This window comes from Dermacentor albipictus, chromosome 10 (genome assembly GCF_038994185.2).
Source record: "Dermacentor albipictus isolate Rhodes 1998 colony chromosome 10, USDA_Dalb.pri_finalv2, whole genome shotgun sequence".
NCBI lineage: Eukaryota > Metazoa > Arthropoda > Arachnida > Ixodida > Ixodidae > Dermacentor > Dermacentor albipictus.
The window spans coordinates 35,882,654-35,898,164 of NC_091830.1; the positions used below are offsets into that span (position 1 = coordinate 35,882,654).

The 15,511-nt window shown below is 44.2% G+C and overlaps 1 protein-coding gene and 1 non-coding gene across 3 annotated transcripts in view; both read left to right on the forward strand.

Annotated features, from left to right (window-relative positions):
- LOC139050605 (uncharacterized) overlaps nt 1-11,669 on the forward strand; it is a 49,829-nt gene extending 38,160 nt beyond the window's left edge. For both annotated transcript variants that reach the window (XM_070527187.1, XM_070527186.1), the window contains exons 6-10: nt 1,301-1,348; nt 4,130-4,156; nt 4,287-4,328; nt 4,411-4,447; nt 9,657-11,669. In XM_070527187.1, the coding sequence (XP_070383288.1) occupies nt 1,301-1,348; nt 4,130-4,156; nt 4,287-4,328; nt 4,411-4,447; nt 9,657-9,811 (309 nt within the window). In that variant the 3' untranslated portion in view covers nt 9,812-11,669. The remainder of the gene's footprint in view (nt 1-1,300; nt 1,349-4,129; nt 4,157-4,286; nt 4,329-4,410; nt 4,448-9,656) is intronic.
- TRNAN-GUU (transfer RNA asparagine (anticodon GUU)) lies at nt 6,984-7,057 on the forward strand. Its single transcript has one exon. It is a non-coding gene; the product is annotated as a tRNA-Asn (tRNA).
- Nucleotides 11,670-15,511: the final 3,842 nt, after the last annotated feature.

A 15,511-nucleotide genomic window follows, 5' to 3' on the forward strand; every position in this document is an offset into this window, starting at 1 on the left:
ACGCACTAAAAAATATGAGTTCACCAAAATATGTAAGCACCAAACAGAAGTAAATGTAGCACAGTGCAAATAGAAAGTACTCAAAAATTTTTGAAACAGACCTTTTGCTAATTTGGTTAATGAAAAGAAAAACTCAGGTAAGTAATTTCATTCCGCTTCAAGAGTAAGGGTGTTTTCGTTCTAGTGAATATTGTGTTTTCATTCGCCAGAAGACAGAGCGTCCGTATAGCCCACAGTCGTGCACCTGCATTTGTGCGGTCACCTGTGGATCAACAAAGAAAGCGGCAAACGTAAAAATATGATAGAAAGATCTCATTGCAAGATCTCCCTGATGTAGCACATTTGACTCTCTATGGCAACAACTTGCACCATACATCTAGTTCCGGACACCGCAAGAGTGCGAAAATATTTATGATTCAAAGTGGGCCTTCAATTTCACCCTCGTTTCTTTTCAATGTTCTGGTCTGCTGCAAGTTACTATTTCTTTCGGGTACCGCCTGCGCCCATTAACATTTGCCCGCCCGTTTGCGTACGTGACTTTTTCGTCACAAATGAACGATCAACAGCCAGGGTGTAGCCCCGTATGGAGGTGCGTTGACACACTTCCATAAACGCGCGCATCTCCAAGCTCGGTGGTGTGAGGAAACACTTCTTCAAACACGACCCGAATTGCTCCTTGTGCCTCGACAGCTAACCCTCCCCGACCTCTTCATTTTCGCTTCATCAAAGCCACAATTTCACCGAGAACGCAACCTCTGATGCTGCGCGCAAAATTGCTTCTAGAAAACCAAGCGACCTGCTACCGAATCTGAAGGCTCGCCAGCCACGATACGAAGCAAGAAGGTAGACAGAAGGGGAGGGCAGTGTTGGCGAGGCGGAGTTCAAGCACTTTCATTAGGGTTAGGTCGAGCACGGCTTTGTGCCGCAACCGCAAGAATTCCGCACCATCGCCGCCGCTGCTGTAGACACACTAACGGTATAACGTACATAAAGCTGCGGCAGCCAACGTATACACCCGCACAAACACAACGAACCGACGCACGCACACCGCGATGTGAGGCCTCGCTCAAAGCGCTGACCCCCCCCCCCCCCCCCCTGAGGCTACCAAATATAATGACCCGCCGAACGCCCGAGGGTCGGGTTTGCACAATCGCGGCGCATTGATGCCGTGCGGGGAAGGTTATCTCGTCGCCGTCTGCGGGCGCCCGCTTGCAGAGACTTCGTCACAAGCTACTACGCCCCGCGCCGTTCCATTCTTCTCATTCCTCCCTGCTCTTTTCTTCTTTTTTTTCCTTCGCAGACAATGGACAGCACGCGGGAAGCCCACAAAGGATGCATTTCAAAAGCGGTAAGTGTTGCCGCGAGCACACACACCTCCGCTGCGCGAGCTCCCTCTGTCGGCAGATGGCGGCTCTGTTCGGGAAGCTTGCCGTTGCACATTTTGCGCTGAGACGTTGATGATGAGTTCCGCTAGGAGCGCTGCCAGCCTATCGGCAGTAATAATCGCTATATCGTAGCTCTGTTCTAAACATTGTTCCGGCTGAGCGACTTGTAGGCGTCGACGATGAATTGCACCAGTTTCGATGCCAATCTAACACAAGATAGCAGCTCTGGTCCAGAATCTAACAGCAAGAGTCTCCCATTGAGGACATGACGATGAATTTCAACAGAGCCACTGCCTTCTAGAACTTCCACGTCTATGACTGTGGTTCAGCTTCGGCTAATAGCTAAATTTTAACTAAATTTGGCTTATGATCGTCCAACTTATTGTCGCAGCAAGAGCGACGCTGCCAGTGATTCGTAGTGATCCGCCAGGGCAGAAGTCGGCGACCGAAAGTTTTCGCTGAGGCGAAACGCACTCCCTTCAGCCAGGAGCATTAGGTGTTAATCAATTCGAACTTGTACAATCTTATTAAATATCTTCTCAGTGTGTTGAGTGCTGCCCAAATATAACAGAGTAGGGTACTAAGTACATAATTCTGCAAACATTTGAGTTGAGTACTGCTTTCTCGAAATATTCGTTGTTGAATGCGTACGAAGGACTAAGGTACCATTCACAATTACGTTCACCTAGTACTAGTACCTAGTACTAGCGAAAAGCTTTGTAGTTTGCAGACATAGCCGTTTCGTGCAGTAAATGCCATTCACTATGAATTTGCAATGAATTTCTAAGTATCTTATGAGTATCCTCAAGAACGAGTTCAAAGTATTTTGAAAAAATTTTATTTTACAGCAGTAATACCAGTTCCCAAAAGTATAAAAGCGATGTTGTGAAAAGTATTTGACACAGTAACATGAGTATACTGCACGCAAGCGTGAGGTCAGCACAAAACGAAGCTTGAAGATGTTTGCTTGAAAAAATCTAGTATGATGCAATTTCATCAAACTAGCCTTCCTGCAACGTTTGGTAACTTCAATTGAAGATGTGGCTGTAAGTGGAGCAGCTGACAGTGACAACTACAAGCTTTTTATCACTATGATCAAAAGCGACAACCTGAATGCCTTCTGCATTCATAGTCGGTAGCAAAATATTTTAGCCCTGTTGATGACAGATTGAAACATACATAATTTTTACAGGGGACGTTTGTAGCACGGTATTAATCACAAAGGAAGGGAATATAAACAAAAAGGCATCACAAGGAAGTTTTTAGCTTTTCTACGTGCAATTTACGCAATACTGGAAGCGCAGACCTGAGCAGCAAGGCTGGTGGCGCCCTCTCTTAAAGCCGTCTTCGACCAGAGTGCAACAAATGTTTGGTGCATTAGGCTGTTTTCTTCAGTTGCTGTTGCAAGTGCATCGGCTAACAGAGCAATAATACATTCAAAGGGTTGTGTTTTGTTTTTCTTTCCTTCTGCGAGAACAGCATGGAACAAGGAAAGAAAGTGTTTGTGGCGCTTTATAGCTAGACAAAGCGTCAGAAAATGGCGTTACCTGCGCTGACATTTCCGTCGATGGCTCTTGTGGTTTTCAGAGAACTGACTGATCATACTGACGTGTGCGTAAGTAGAATGTGCGTTGGTCACTGTAGCAATTGCCGTGTGCTCTCTGTTTGAACTCTGCGCCACAAGATGGCATCATCAACGGGGCTGCTCACGTCTTCGTCGCCAGTAATCTTGCATTCCGTGAAGCGTAAGATGCTCACGGACAAACTGGACCTCTCTGCTGGGGCTGCAAATGTACGCGCAATACATGTGGAGGGCTGTTTTCCGGCAGTAGTCTCCCATCATTTCTTGCATGGTCTTGCGCTTCTAACCCAGCCAATGTGTCTTAAAGGAAGGTAATTATTGGCCCGCAATGCACACTTCAAAGACAAAAATGCTGCCATGCATTACGCTACAACGTTCTCGCCAGTAATTCTCCCGCATACACCTTCAGGAGAAATGTAGTTGACGCCTGCTGGTATATGGACGCTTAATACTGTATATAGGCACAGGGTAAAAACCAGCCCTCACTTAAATGGTCATGTCTTTATCATTTTTTTTTGACAAAATATCGACTTCATTCCCACAAGACTTTTCTGTCGCCTTGAACATGAAGAGATGGAGGGAGTCGCAAATACCGCATGAAAGAAAGTGCTGGTGATAATAAGGCGATTTCACTGGCAGCCGTGTACAATACGTCAAGCGCACGCCTTACAAAATTTACACCTGCTATTATTTTGACGATGAAATGCATGGAAATCGAGTTGTCAAGCTATTTCCCACAATTTACTGCAACATCTCCTACGGTGTAAGTACATGGGAAATAATGCAAGTATAAGTGTGTAATACGTCGGCTTCCATATGGAAAGCTATGTACCTTATCTAAGCAGCAAGACTTGCGTCGAGGCAATCACCTCGCTGAAATGCCCACCGTTATATTGAGGCTGTTGCCGTTTTACAGCAACATTCATGTGTTGACTGACCTGGCTTGTACCCCGAGAAAGCTTTCTTTTCTTTTAAGACATTAAGAACTCCAGTATAAATCGTCAAAAGATGTACATCATAATTGGCGCTCTAATTTATATAATCACAATATTTGTCTCAGGATGTTGAACGTTCCAGGGGCCAGTGGGACAAAGCTTCAAGCTTCTTGCACTCTTTGTCCTTTGTTATAATAATGGGGTTTCTTTTTTCTGTTCTGTTTCAGTACAAAGAAACGGACTTCAAAACTCAGGTTAGTGTACTCACGTTCTAACGCAGCTTTCTAATGCAAAATGCAGCCTGCCTGTAGGCGTACGTTGTTGCAGGGATTAATTGCCACAGTGGTCTGGTGGAGTTCTCACGTTTATTGTCTTATTGTGCAGGACAAGCTCTACGTGGAATGCATTTTCAGGCACTTCACAAAGGTAAAACATCTTAATTGCAGCCATATTGGTTTGTTCACACTACCTGGAACCGTCGTTAAAAATAAACCCTCTATTCCCGCAGGTCTGTGGCGCAAACTTTCAGGGAGCAGTGAAGGAAGGTGAGTCTCTTCTTTCTGCTAATAACCGCTTCCAAATTTCGCCACTGGTTAAAATTACACCACGCATAACGAGAACACTTATCGCGAAAAAAAAGCTGTTATACGCGCTAGACCTTAATTATCATGCGCTGGTCAGCTATTCCACATCATTAGTGATAACTGCTTTCTCTAACTTCGCCTTCAATTATTCTGTGAACTCCAAATACGCCTCGTATTAACGCTCAATATCAACGCGTATCAACGCATAGATAATCACGAGATCACCGTGATGTCAACGTCTGCACGGGAGTGGTTCATTGTTTATTAATTCAATTTCATTACCTTTTCTTTCGGTAAGGAATGCCTAGATTTCATTAAACAGGTATCATGAACTCAACCTAGCGAGTTTAGAGAACTTTCTGTGCACTAAAGCAGCCCAGATACTAGCCAAAACTGAACAAAAGAATATTTTTAAACAGTGATTAACCTGTATATATTTATGTATTGGACCCCTTTAACGTCCCTTTAAGAACACCGTGGATTCATTAACGCTCTCATGAGGTGCCCAGTTCCTCTTAGTATGAGAGAATATTGCGAGGCCTCATCTTGCTATATTGCAAAATTTTGCTGCAGTAATCTTGTAAAATATGCGATGGTAATTACTGGGGATCCACATAATTATATCGGCCCTCGGCGTGTAACAGGTCATTTGAAATATATAAACTGTTCAACTTCAACCCAGGACACCGAACGTTTGCCGGCGAGTTTCCCAACTAGTAGCGACGTTGTCACGCTGGAGCGACAATAGATCAACAAAAACATAAACGATGTGCCTGTATGCATATACAGACATAAATTGAGCCAAGAATGTAAAAATGGAATATTGCACACTATTCGCAATAGCCTATAGTAACTCACATACTTTTTCCCCTTAACTCACTTATTAATTAAGTTTAATTGCCCAAATTTTTACTTATTGGCTGAGGACCATAAGTATGATCGCAGATTTGTAGAGCACCTTCGGAAACCACCGATCGAATTGTTTCCTTTACGATACGTCTCACCTAGTCCTTTTTTCCTAATTGCAAAGAAAACCCTCGAAATATGAAAAAAAAAGCCCTGGGACGGAGCGTTTGCGCAGTGGTACCGTGCTGGTCTCAACCGTGCGTTCGGTGAACAAGGTCGGCTGCATCGTGACTGGCGACGAGGAAGCGGCAGGGCTTTCGTTATCTCATCGGCAGCGCTCGGCCAGCAGCATGCATTTTCCTCGTCATACGACGGGAGCCGACCTTGTTCACCGAACGCCCCCTTGAGGGCAGCACGATACCAGGAAACCCTTTAACCCATGTTGCACATTGCTCAACGAAGTGTTGAATCCAGGCCGTCGCATTAATGGCGTCGTCATCGCAAGGGTGTCGCCGTCGTTATCACAGTACCGCAAACTGTCTTGCGCTATAAATTAGCTCATAATAGTAAGGGCATTCTGGTTTGCGCTTTCGCTGCTTAGTTGTGCAATCGCTGCGACCTCACAATGAAACGCACGGCATCACACACAGCTCCATAAAGCCGTACCCAATGAGTCAACGAGACCGGTAAACTATGATGCTAGTGCTCTGAAGGGAATCCCTATACTGAAAACGACGTTCGCAATGCGAAAAATTGCGTCATCGAAAACGCAATCGCTATAAATTACTGATGTGCAGTTCCTCCTAATGAATAAGAGGGCATTGAACCTACTTTCATCGAAGGGGAGAAAGGGATTCCAAGTGAAAATTGGCTATTTCAGAAATACTATGCCGCAAAAAGTACTTCAATGCGCTCAACAGAAGCGCAGTTATAGGCAATAAAACGCGGCATCTGCTGTGCACCCGTTACTTCTTCAAAGCCTTGCAATGCGGAGGTTACGGCGCAGTCGGGCGTGCCCACAACGCTCCGCCTTCTAAATGTCACCGTGGCGCGCAGTTCAAATTTCATTTTGCATGTGAACGTGGACTCCGCGACTTCCGATTTTGGTGCCTACGACGCGCTAAACATCAGCCAGTAGCGGTTGTCCTCAGGAAGCCTCATTGCGCTTAGCCAGTGGACTCGTGGCGGCACCCCGCGGCGGCTGCGGTAACTAAGCTACGTAGCGGGCCGCAGTAGCTGCCAGTAGCAGTCGCGTATGGGAATCCGCTTTACCACGAAGCAAACCGTCAGCCTGCCTCCTTGTTGAAGACGGAGCGTGCTAATAATGAAAGGGAACCACTGGGTACGACAGCAAAATTTGGCTGAGATGTTCAGAGCAGCGCATCCTACTGGCGGACTATGCTCCTATCCTATATCCTATGCTATGCTATCCTATATCCTATGCTATATCCTATGCTATGCTATCCTATATCCTATGCTATATCCTATGCTATGCTATCCTATATCCTATGCTATATCCATTGCTATGCTATGCTATCCTATATCGTATGCTATATACCCGAGCCGGAAGAATGTTTCAGGGTCCTTATCAAACAGCTTCGAAACGCCCGCGTATTTTCAAGGTTCTTTCTTCGGCGGCGCTGAACGCCTCGCCTCCGTGGCGCAATCGGCTAGCGCGTTCGGCTGTTAACCGAAAGGTTGGAGGTTCGAGCCCTCCCGGGGGCGGCGTAATTTTTTTTTTTTTGCCGCGTGCTTTTTTTAATATTGTTATGATTACAGTTACTAATTACCATTATTTCTCAAAGTTCTTTTCACTCGGCGTATACTGTCATTTGTCAGGAATTCCCGATGCCTTGTTCTTGCAGCGATTGCTGTAACTCCGATTTTCCAGCTATGCTCGGCAACATCGCCATCCTCCCTGTATTAACACGCAATTGAAATCTGGCTAATACCTGTGTCACACGGGCACATCTGGAAGGCCTTCCAGTCAACGGCCTTTGAAACGCCACAACTCTATCGACTCAAAGGAGTTGTCGCGCTGCTACACGGCACTTTTGAAAGGCCGTTGAGTGGTTCGGGCGTTTCTCGCAAAATTGTGTGACGCTGCGGATCTTTATTTTCGTTTTTATGTAACTAAAAGTTAAACAATATTAAAACCATTTAAAAGCACTATAATTTCTTTTATGTTTGTATATACTGTACATTAAAAAAATGGTTATACCTTGCCATACATATATGTTTAATTTTTAAGTTGTTAAGTAGCGAAACTGCAGGCAACGTTTGCGCCGCTCGATGCGGCTGCCGTTTTGGTGTGTGTTCGCGCATGTCAAGTGGCAAAAACACTTTATTGAATAATGAATAATACTCATATATAGTATTTTCAGAACATTTGGTTTGATTTGTTCTTTCTAACCGTGAGTACGAGCATACTGTGAACGAGAGGGCATGTTCGCACTGTTTCCGCTTCCGTTGCTCAAAGGCCATCGAGATTTCGACAGAGTTGTAGGGTGCTCCGTTGACTCGACAGACTATTGACTCGGCGGCCTTCGAAACCGCCCGTGTAGCAGCTCGAACTTGACCTTTTAGTCAACTGACTATCGGTTGGAAGGCCTTCCAAACGCCCGTGTGACACGGGTTAGGCGGTTACGGTTTAAGCGATAGTAAGAACGTTGGCCCCAGCATACTGCTTTGCTACTAACGTGGTCTTATTGTAGTGGGAACAGGTTTGTTAAAAAATATTCTGTGACATGTAGCACGACTCACTCACGTCAGGTGGGGTTCCTTTAAGAGGCAGGCATTGCTTGCGCGGCAATTCGTAATTCTACGCTATGCAATTAGCAAAGCTTTTCTAATTAACCTTGTACTCGTTCCCTTTAACTCACACGTATGTGTGTGGGGGAAGGGGGGGAGGGGTAGTCGCTTCAATTCTGACCACGTGGTGCATCCAATGCACGGTACACGAGTGTTTTTGCCTTCCACCGCCCATCGGAATGCGGCCGCGAACTCCGGCATTCCGAGACCATCTAAAGTCGGTACACCCGCCGTGGTTGCTCAGTGGCTATGGTGTTGGGCTGCTGAGCACGAGGTCGCGGGATCGAATCCCGGCCACGGCGGCTGCATTTCGATGGGGGCGAAATGCGAAAACACCCGTGTGCTTAGGTTTAGGTGCACGTTAAAGAACCTCAGGTGGTCAAAATTTCCGGAGTCCTCCACTACGGCGTGCCTCATAATCAGAAAGTGGTTTTGGCACGTAAAACCCCATAATTTAATTTTTTTTAAGACGGTACAATTAACTTAAGAGTGTCTCCCAGCTCTCATGCTCGGTAAGTGTTTTCCTTTCGCGGGCGAGAAGCCACGTGGTAGAGCTCCTGCAACTTCATAAGTATGCGCCAGCACTGCTTAAACCACCTTCAAAAATTACTCCTTTGTCTTGCGTAGCCTTTATTTTTGCGCTGCTTTTACCACAAAGCTCGACCGATTCGCCCAGTTTTACACTCTATTAAAGAGACTTGTGACATTGTTCTTGCTTAGCCCAAGATGCCTTTACAAACAGCGTTGCTTTTATCTTTTCGACGCTGCTCGAAATATTTAAAATCGAGTTGCGTCTCCATATACAGGCACCACGACTGAAGTGGTTATGGACACCCTGCGTCTACAACTGTGCGCGAGGTCTCTCTCAGTACTTTCGCCTTCACCTTTTTTCAAATCGCCTCTCGCCAATACAGGGTAGCCAACCGACGTCTGTCTGGTTAACTTGACTGCCTTTACTAGCGTTTTCTTTCTCAACGAGGCTTGCTGAGGAGCCTTTTAATGTCGAGTGTCTGAACAGAACGGAACCACGATTTATTTATTTATTTATTTATTTATTTATTTATTTATTTATTTATTTATTTATTTATATGTGACGTGCCGTAGCGACACAATGGGTATAGCATTCTGTTGCTAAGCACGAAGTCGATGGTTCGATCCCAGGCCGCGGGGGCCGCATTGTGGCTGCGGCGAAATTCAGCAAACGCTCGAGCAGTTAGATTTAAGCCTGCATTAAAGAACCCAATGTGGACGAAATTAATGCGGAACCCTCCGGTAAGGCCTCTGTCATAGTGCCAGTGCTCATTGGGCCAGTGAACCAAATCAGTCAATCGAACGGCGAATCAAACAATCGGGTACTCAATCAATCGATCAATCAATCAATCAATCGATAAATCAACAATCAAACTTCATCTAACCAAGCAATCAGTCATTCAGACGACCAACCAAATGATCAGTCAATCAATCGAAATATCAATCAATTTAATCAAATTTATAACTTTTTTTTGTTATGCAGGTTACATCGTGGGCATCACACAACTGAGCTTCATGCCGAGGATGGGCCCACTAGAAGTAGTCGATGAAGTCGACGGTGATGACGTCGTGGAGACACCGCCTGGTGAAGAACCCGCCCCACGCCCAGTCAACGAAACCTCACCAGTTGAACCATGAACAAGAACTGCCGCGTTTGCACAAAAGCGATGTTATCGTGTAGATTAGGCGACTATATATAGTTGTTAGTTTGAGAACCCAGTCGAATTCTGGATGTTATCGTTTTTTCCTTACGTTGCAGGAACACTGAAGAAAAACACTACACAAGTTTTTATTGATCAAGTATTTGCTTTTTCAGATCTTCCTTTTTTTTCCTGATCTTGCAGTACGAAGCTGGTCATAGAAAAGGAAATCAGGCCCAGATTTCACTGCAATTTTTTTTTACATCTAACTCTAAAACTCCTATGCCGCTACGTCAGTGTGACGTCATAGATTTCCACCTATTCAAAGTATTCAAGACAATGAGTGAAACGTGAGCAAGATGAAAGCAGATGCCGCCTTGAAAAAGGCAAGTCCACTTGTCGAAACGTTGGCTCCTGCTTTCATCTTCTTCACGTCTTGCTCATCGTCTAAAATTTCCATCTCCTGCATTCCCCTTGTTCTTTGAAATTCCAAGCATTTCAAAGGACCCTTGCTAAGCTAAGCTTGCAAAGTACAGCATTCACCTCCCTTTGAATACAATATAGTCCACTATTGATGGTATCAAGAAAAAAGAAGGGAAAACAATAGAAGGCGAAGCAGATGCTGTAAAAATGTATGACGACACACTAAGCTACTAAGGGAACTAAGGTGACGTTACTACCCGTCGACTATATTTCTGCGCATTTTTCTGGCTTCTCAAGCGGTCTCTTGCGGCAAGAGCGGCTTTTTGAGTGTTGTAGAAACGTAATTTACTAAAACAGCTAAATTTAAGTTGTTAATATCCTTGTAGAAGGGTTTAGAGTGCCGCATGACGCCGCTAGAAAAAAAATGAAGGTAAAAGAAACACTTGCTCCTCAAACGCTTCAGTTATATGCACGTGCATAGTGGCGTTATTATACCACCGCATACAAATATTCCAGTATTCAGCTTCAAAACCTGAGTGCTTCTTTCTCGCACTACGCCCGCAGCGAACGCAATGTATAACCACAAAACGAAACGCGTTCAACTTTTTCAAGAGCACAATATCAACATCATTGCGTTCTTCTTTCTGCGATCAGTATTACAAGCGTATAGGGAAGCTATAAAGCTAAGTCGAATGCTTAGTTACTCTCAAATATTCCGGAAATGAACATTTAGCGGCATTTCACACGCTTTCAAAAAGTAGGCGCACGCTCACAGCACCATAATAACTTATGCGTGGCTTCAGGCTAAAGCGTTGTCGTTGTATCCTGGCTGACAACTTGTACAGTTTCATTTTATCAAAGGCCTTACACTCAGCTGTTCGACAGAGCCAAATATATGGTCCACGTCTTTAATTTCTTCATTTGCTTGTCAACCACACATTGAGGACAAATCATTACGAATCAACAACCCATTGCAACTCATCGCAAAGCAATAGCCAGCACTACATACTCACAGTTTGCTTCCTTCTAAATAATCAGCATTGCGCGCTATGTCTAAGAGCACCGCCGCTTCACGTTCATCGCATAAAACACACAAGTAAATGTAGGCCTTGCCATTACGTCGCCGTACGGAAGGGCGACAAAGCTTTGTCACGCTTTATGAGAAACTGTCACGCTGAAAGAAAGCAACAAGGAATCTTCTTTCTGTAATTTTTGACGGTTTTAAAGCTTCTGCTGTATTAGGTTCCAGAACGTTGCCAACATCGTTCGTTGAAAAAGAAAGCATGCGTCAAAAGTTCGTGATGTCAGAATTGCGACCGAGTTGATTTTCAGGCGCCATACGATGACGCTGTCGAGATTACAAAAAAAAAAAGAAACTGAACACATTATGGAGCAATATTTTCGTTTCTTTAATAAAAGATTTCAGAATTTTCTTTCTGTGCCTGCCTTTCTTTAAACTTGTGCACCTTTTGAAGCGGAAATTAGTACATATCGGGTAAGTATAACTGACTAACTCTGTGGAATTAGTGACTTCAGCCTAACGACTTGAACGATGAAGGAGCAAGAGCTGCAAAAGAAATAGCATCAAAGTAGCATATTTAGTTTTGCCATTCTAAAGCTGTACAAGTAGTACACCATTACCACAGCTCCACTTCGACCTTCGATCCATTTTTGTACCTCTATTGCACACAGGAAATGTGCACGAAGCCAGGTCAAGAAGCTTGCCGATCTCAGCCACCTGCAGCATGGCACTGTTTATTAAGACCCTTCGAGCAGTGCTGATTTCTCAACCAGCTGAATTGTTGCAACCTACCCACAGCAACACCAGCCACTAATTGAACCAGTGCATAAAGGCTATAAATTACAGGCTAGCCACTTATTAACCAGTGCATAAAGACTGCCATTGCTTGAACGTATTGAGAATACACTTCACAGTGTGCAATGTCTTGGAACAGTACTGGGCCGTGGGGAATGACAAAGCAAGGTGACCCAAGTAAATATTTAGCCTGAAAAACTTGGGTGCTAGAAGAAGACGCAAGAAATAATTAACAGTGCGACATATTCAGGCCTGTTGCCTGTATTTATAATATCTGAAAATATTAGACACTTCTAAATTGACAGCGCACGCATTGTGCTTTACGGAAGCGCCGGGTAATGGTAAGTGTGAACGACAGTTAGAGCATTGGTAGCGATGTCTTGTAGCGTTTTGTCCAACGGCAACGGGTGAAAAGTTTTTGTGTTACGCTGGCATTATCATCGAAGCAATATGAAACAAAAGGGACTGCATGTTAATTACTATGGCCCCATTGTGGCACCATTGTAATGCCGGGATATGGGAACTTCAGCCAGGATTTAACATGGCTTGGTCTGAAGCTTCGTCATGACTACACTCGTAATATCATTCCCCTTATGTTCCCGCTATGAGTTGACAGCTACACACCTGTAACTGGAGTCATGAATGTCTGTGTGGGACATCGTCCCATACACGTAGACTATCGTTCCGTGTTACAGGTGTGAAAAACAATGTCCCAGATATTTGATATGGGTATATCAAACACTGTCCCGAATAAAAGAGGCTCTTTCAGTGGAACTTCGTTGCACACATTTATTGTGTGAAATTAAATAGTAAGCTTTGGTACGAGTATGAAGATCTGTTTCTTGCATTTTGTGAGTTATATATATATATATATATATATATATATATATATATATATATATATATATATATATATATATATATATATATATATATATATATATATGTGGACCAGGCTTCCATTTATTAAGTGGACAATGTTCGGAATTTTTTTTTTACTTGTAGCTATATATTAGGGGCAACCAGGTTAACACTTCGCAACATCGATACGCGTATATCTTCGTATGGAGCTTTACGTTCTCCCATAATTCATATCGCACCAATACTGTCTCACATTAAGTGGATTAAGGATTCGCATTGAAAATAGCTGCACGAAAAAAGATGTCACGAGAATCTAAGGACGTCGGACAGAATGCACTATACAGACGAAATAGAGTGCTCTGTCAAGTGGTTACGCTTTGTCTCCTATAATACACGTCCTTCAAGTGTCCGCACTACACAACGACCGTCTCAGATTTGAACGCTGTTGTAAGAAAACAAAACCCAGGCATTTCAACCTGGCCGCACAATGTGCTCAGACCAACTAGCTTGTGCTCCAAATTGAGCTTTCTTCCGCGGAATGTTCTTTGCGTTCCGTGTGGTGGTGTACTCCTGATCCTAGGTCATCATCATCGTCAGCCTGGTTACGCCCACTGCATGGCAAATGCCTCTGCCATACTTCTCCAACTATCCTGCTCCTGTACTAATTGTGGCCATGTTGCCCCTGTAAACTTCCTAATCTCATCCACCCACCTAATTTTGTGCCGCCCCCAGCTGCGCTTCCCTTCAAATCCAGTTCGTAACCCTCAATCACCATCGGTTATATTACCTCCTCATTACATGTCCTGCCCGTGCCCATTTGTTTTTCTTTATTTCAACTATGTCATTAACTAGCGTTTGGTCCAGCACCCAATCTGCTCTTTTCTTATCCCTTAACGTTACACCCATCATTCTTCTTTCCATAGCTCGTTGCTTCGTCGTCAATTTAAGTAGAACCCTTTTCGTAAGCCTCCAGGTTTCTGCACCGTACGTGAGTACTGGTAAAACCAGGTACTCACATACCGGGAGTATCTGGTGATCCTAGGTGCGATTCCTTAAATAGCAAATACTTATATAGAGGACAGAGTCTTACAGGTTGTTTCATTGCAAATTAAAGCATCGCGACCGACGATGCGCTTGTCGCCAGACACGTCATGGAAGTGCACGGCTCCCTGAAAAAGATGGCAATCCATATAGCCTTGGCATCTCGATTCATTCCCACGCATTCATTGGCACTGGAGCTTCAGCTTTCAACGCGTAATTAGTTGTTTAGAACTCTGTGCTATATCTTACTATAATACAGTGTTGTAGAGGCTCAGTATTCTGTGGACGGTTGAGTGTTGGTAATGACAGGCAGGAACATGGAAAGTTATAATTTCTTTGGTGATATTGAGTGGCGTAGGAAACATGATACAGCTGATGAGTTCGGGGCAAGTGAGGATACCATGAAGAACTTTGAAAATAAACAGAAGGCCTGCGCGATTATATAGACAGTGAAGTAAGGCATAATGACAATAGTCCAACCAGTGCTGGAGCAAGGTCCAGTGCCTGTGTTAGCAAAGTTGTGTTGATATATGCTTTGAAAGTATTCGTGCACCCTATCGCTAGTACCACTGTTATATGCCATTCCAGACGACCGACGCGTATTCCAGTTGAGGAACACAGATTGTTCTTTGCAACTTGCGGAATGGTGTAGGAGAATTGAATTCCCTCGATGGCCTGCAAATAGAGCCCAGAGAGTACACGCCCTGCATTTCAATACGTTCAGTGTCAACAGATAAGTAAGGTTTTATCAAAAAGTAAACCGAGATCATTGATCTCACAGACCTTGCACAATGGTACAGAATCGGTATACAAAGCAAGAAAAATAACGCTTGCTGTATCGAACGTGAAAGTCATGACTTGAGCCTTAGCAGCATTCAACAATAAACATTTAAATAAAATTTAAAAAATTGGAAATCAAGATGTGGCCCTAATACTTATTCATCCTTGAGGAACACTGCCAGTTGCCATGTAAAAAAGAAGACGTTTGGCCATTGAAGTTAACATAACGTGATATATCAAGAAGATAATTGCGCAAGAGATTGACAACTGACGAGTCAACACTAAGCTTGACCAGAAACAATGAGTGGCTGGCTAAATCAGAAATTCTGCTGAGGTCACAGTGAATGGTGTCAACTAGCCCCCGTTGAAGTACCGGCGCGGACATGTGTCACGATTCTTGCGAGAATTGTGATAGTGGAGCTGTTTATTTCACAAACGCGATCAGCGCACACATGCGTGGTCCAATTTGTTCCATCAAGAACACACGCGAGTGAGGTTGTGGGTTCGATTCCGACTGCGGCAGCCACATTTCGATGAAGGCGAAATATAATAGAGTTCATATTAGAACTCCAGGTGGTCGAAATAAGCTGGAGTTCCACACTGTGGGATGCTTCCTAATAGTATCGTAGTTTAGGCACGCAAAACCCCGTCATTTACTTTCAATTTAGCACACGCAAGTTTTGAACTCCAGCAAACATCCCGCCAAAACTTCAGCTTACCATCTTCGCCGACAGATGGCGCAGCAACTCTAAGCGCCATTTTGCCACCTCTCCGCCA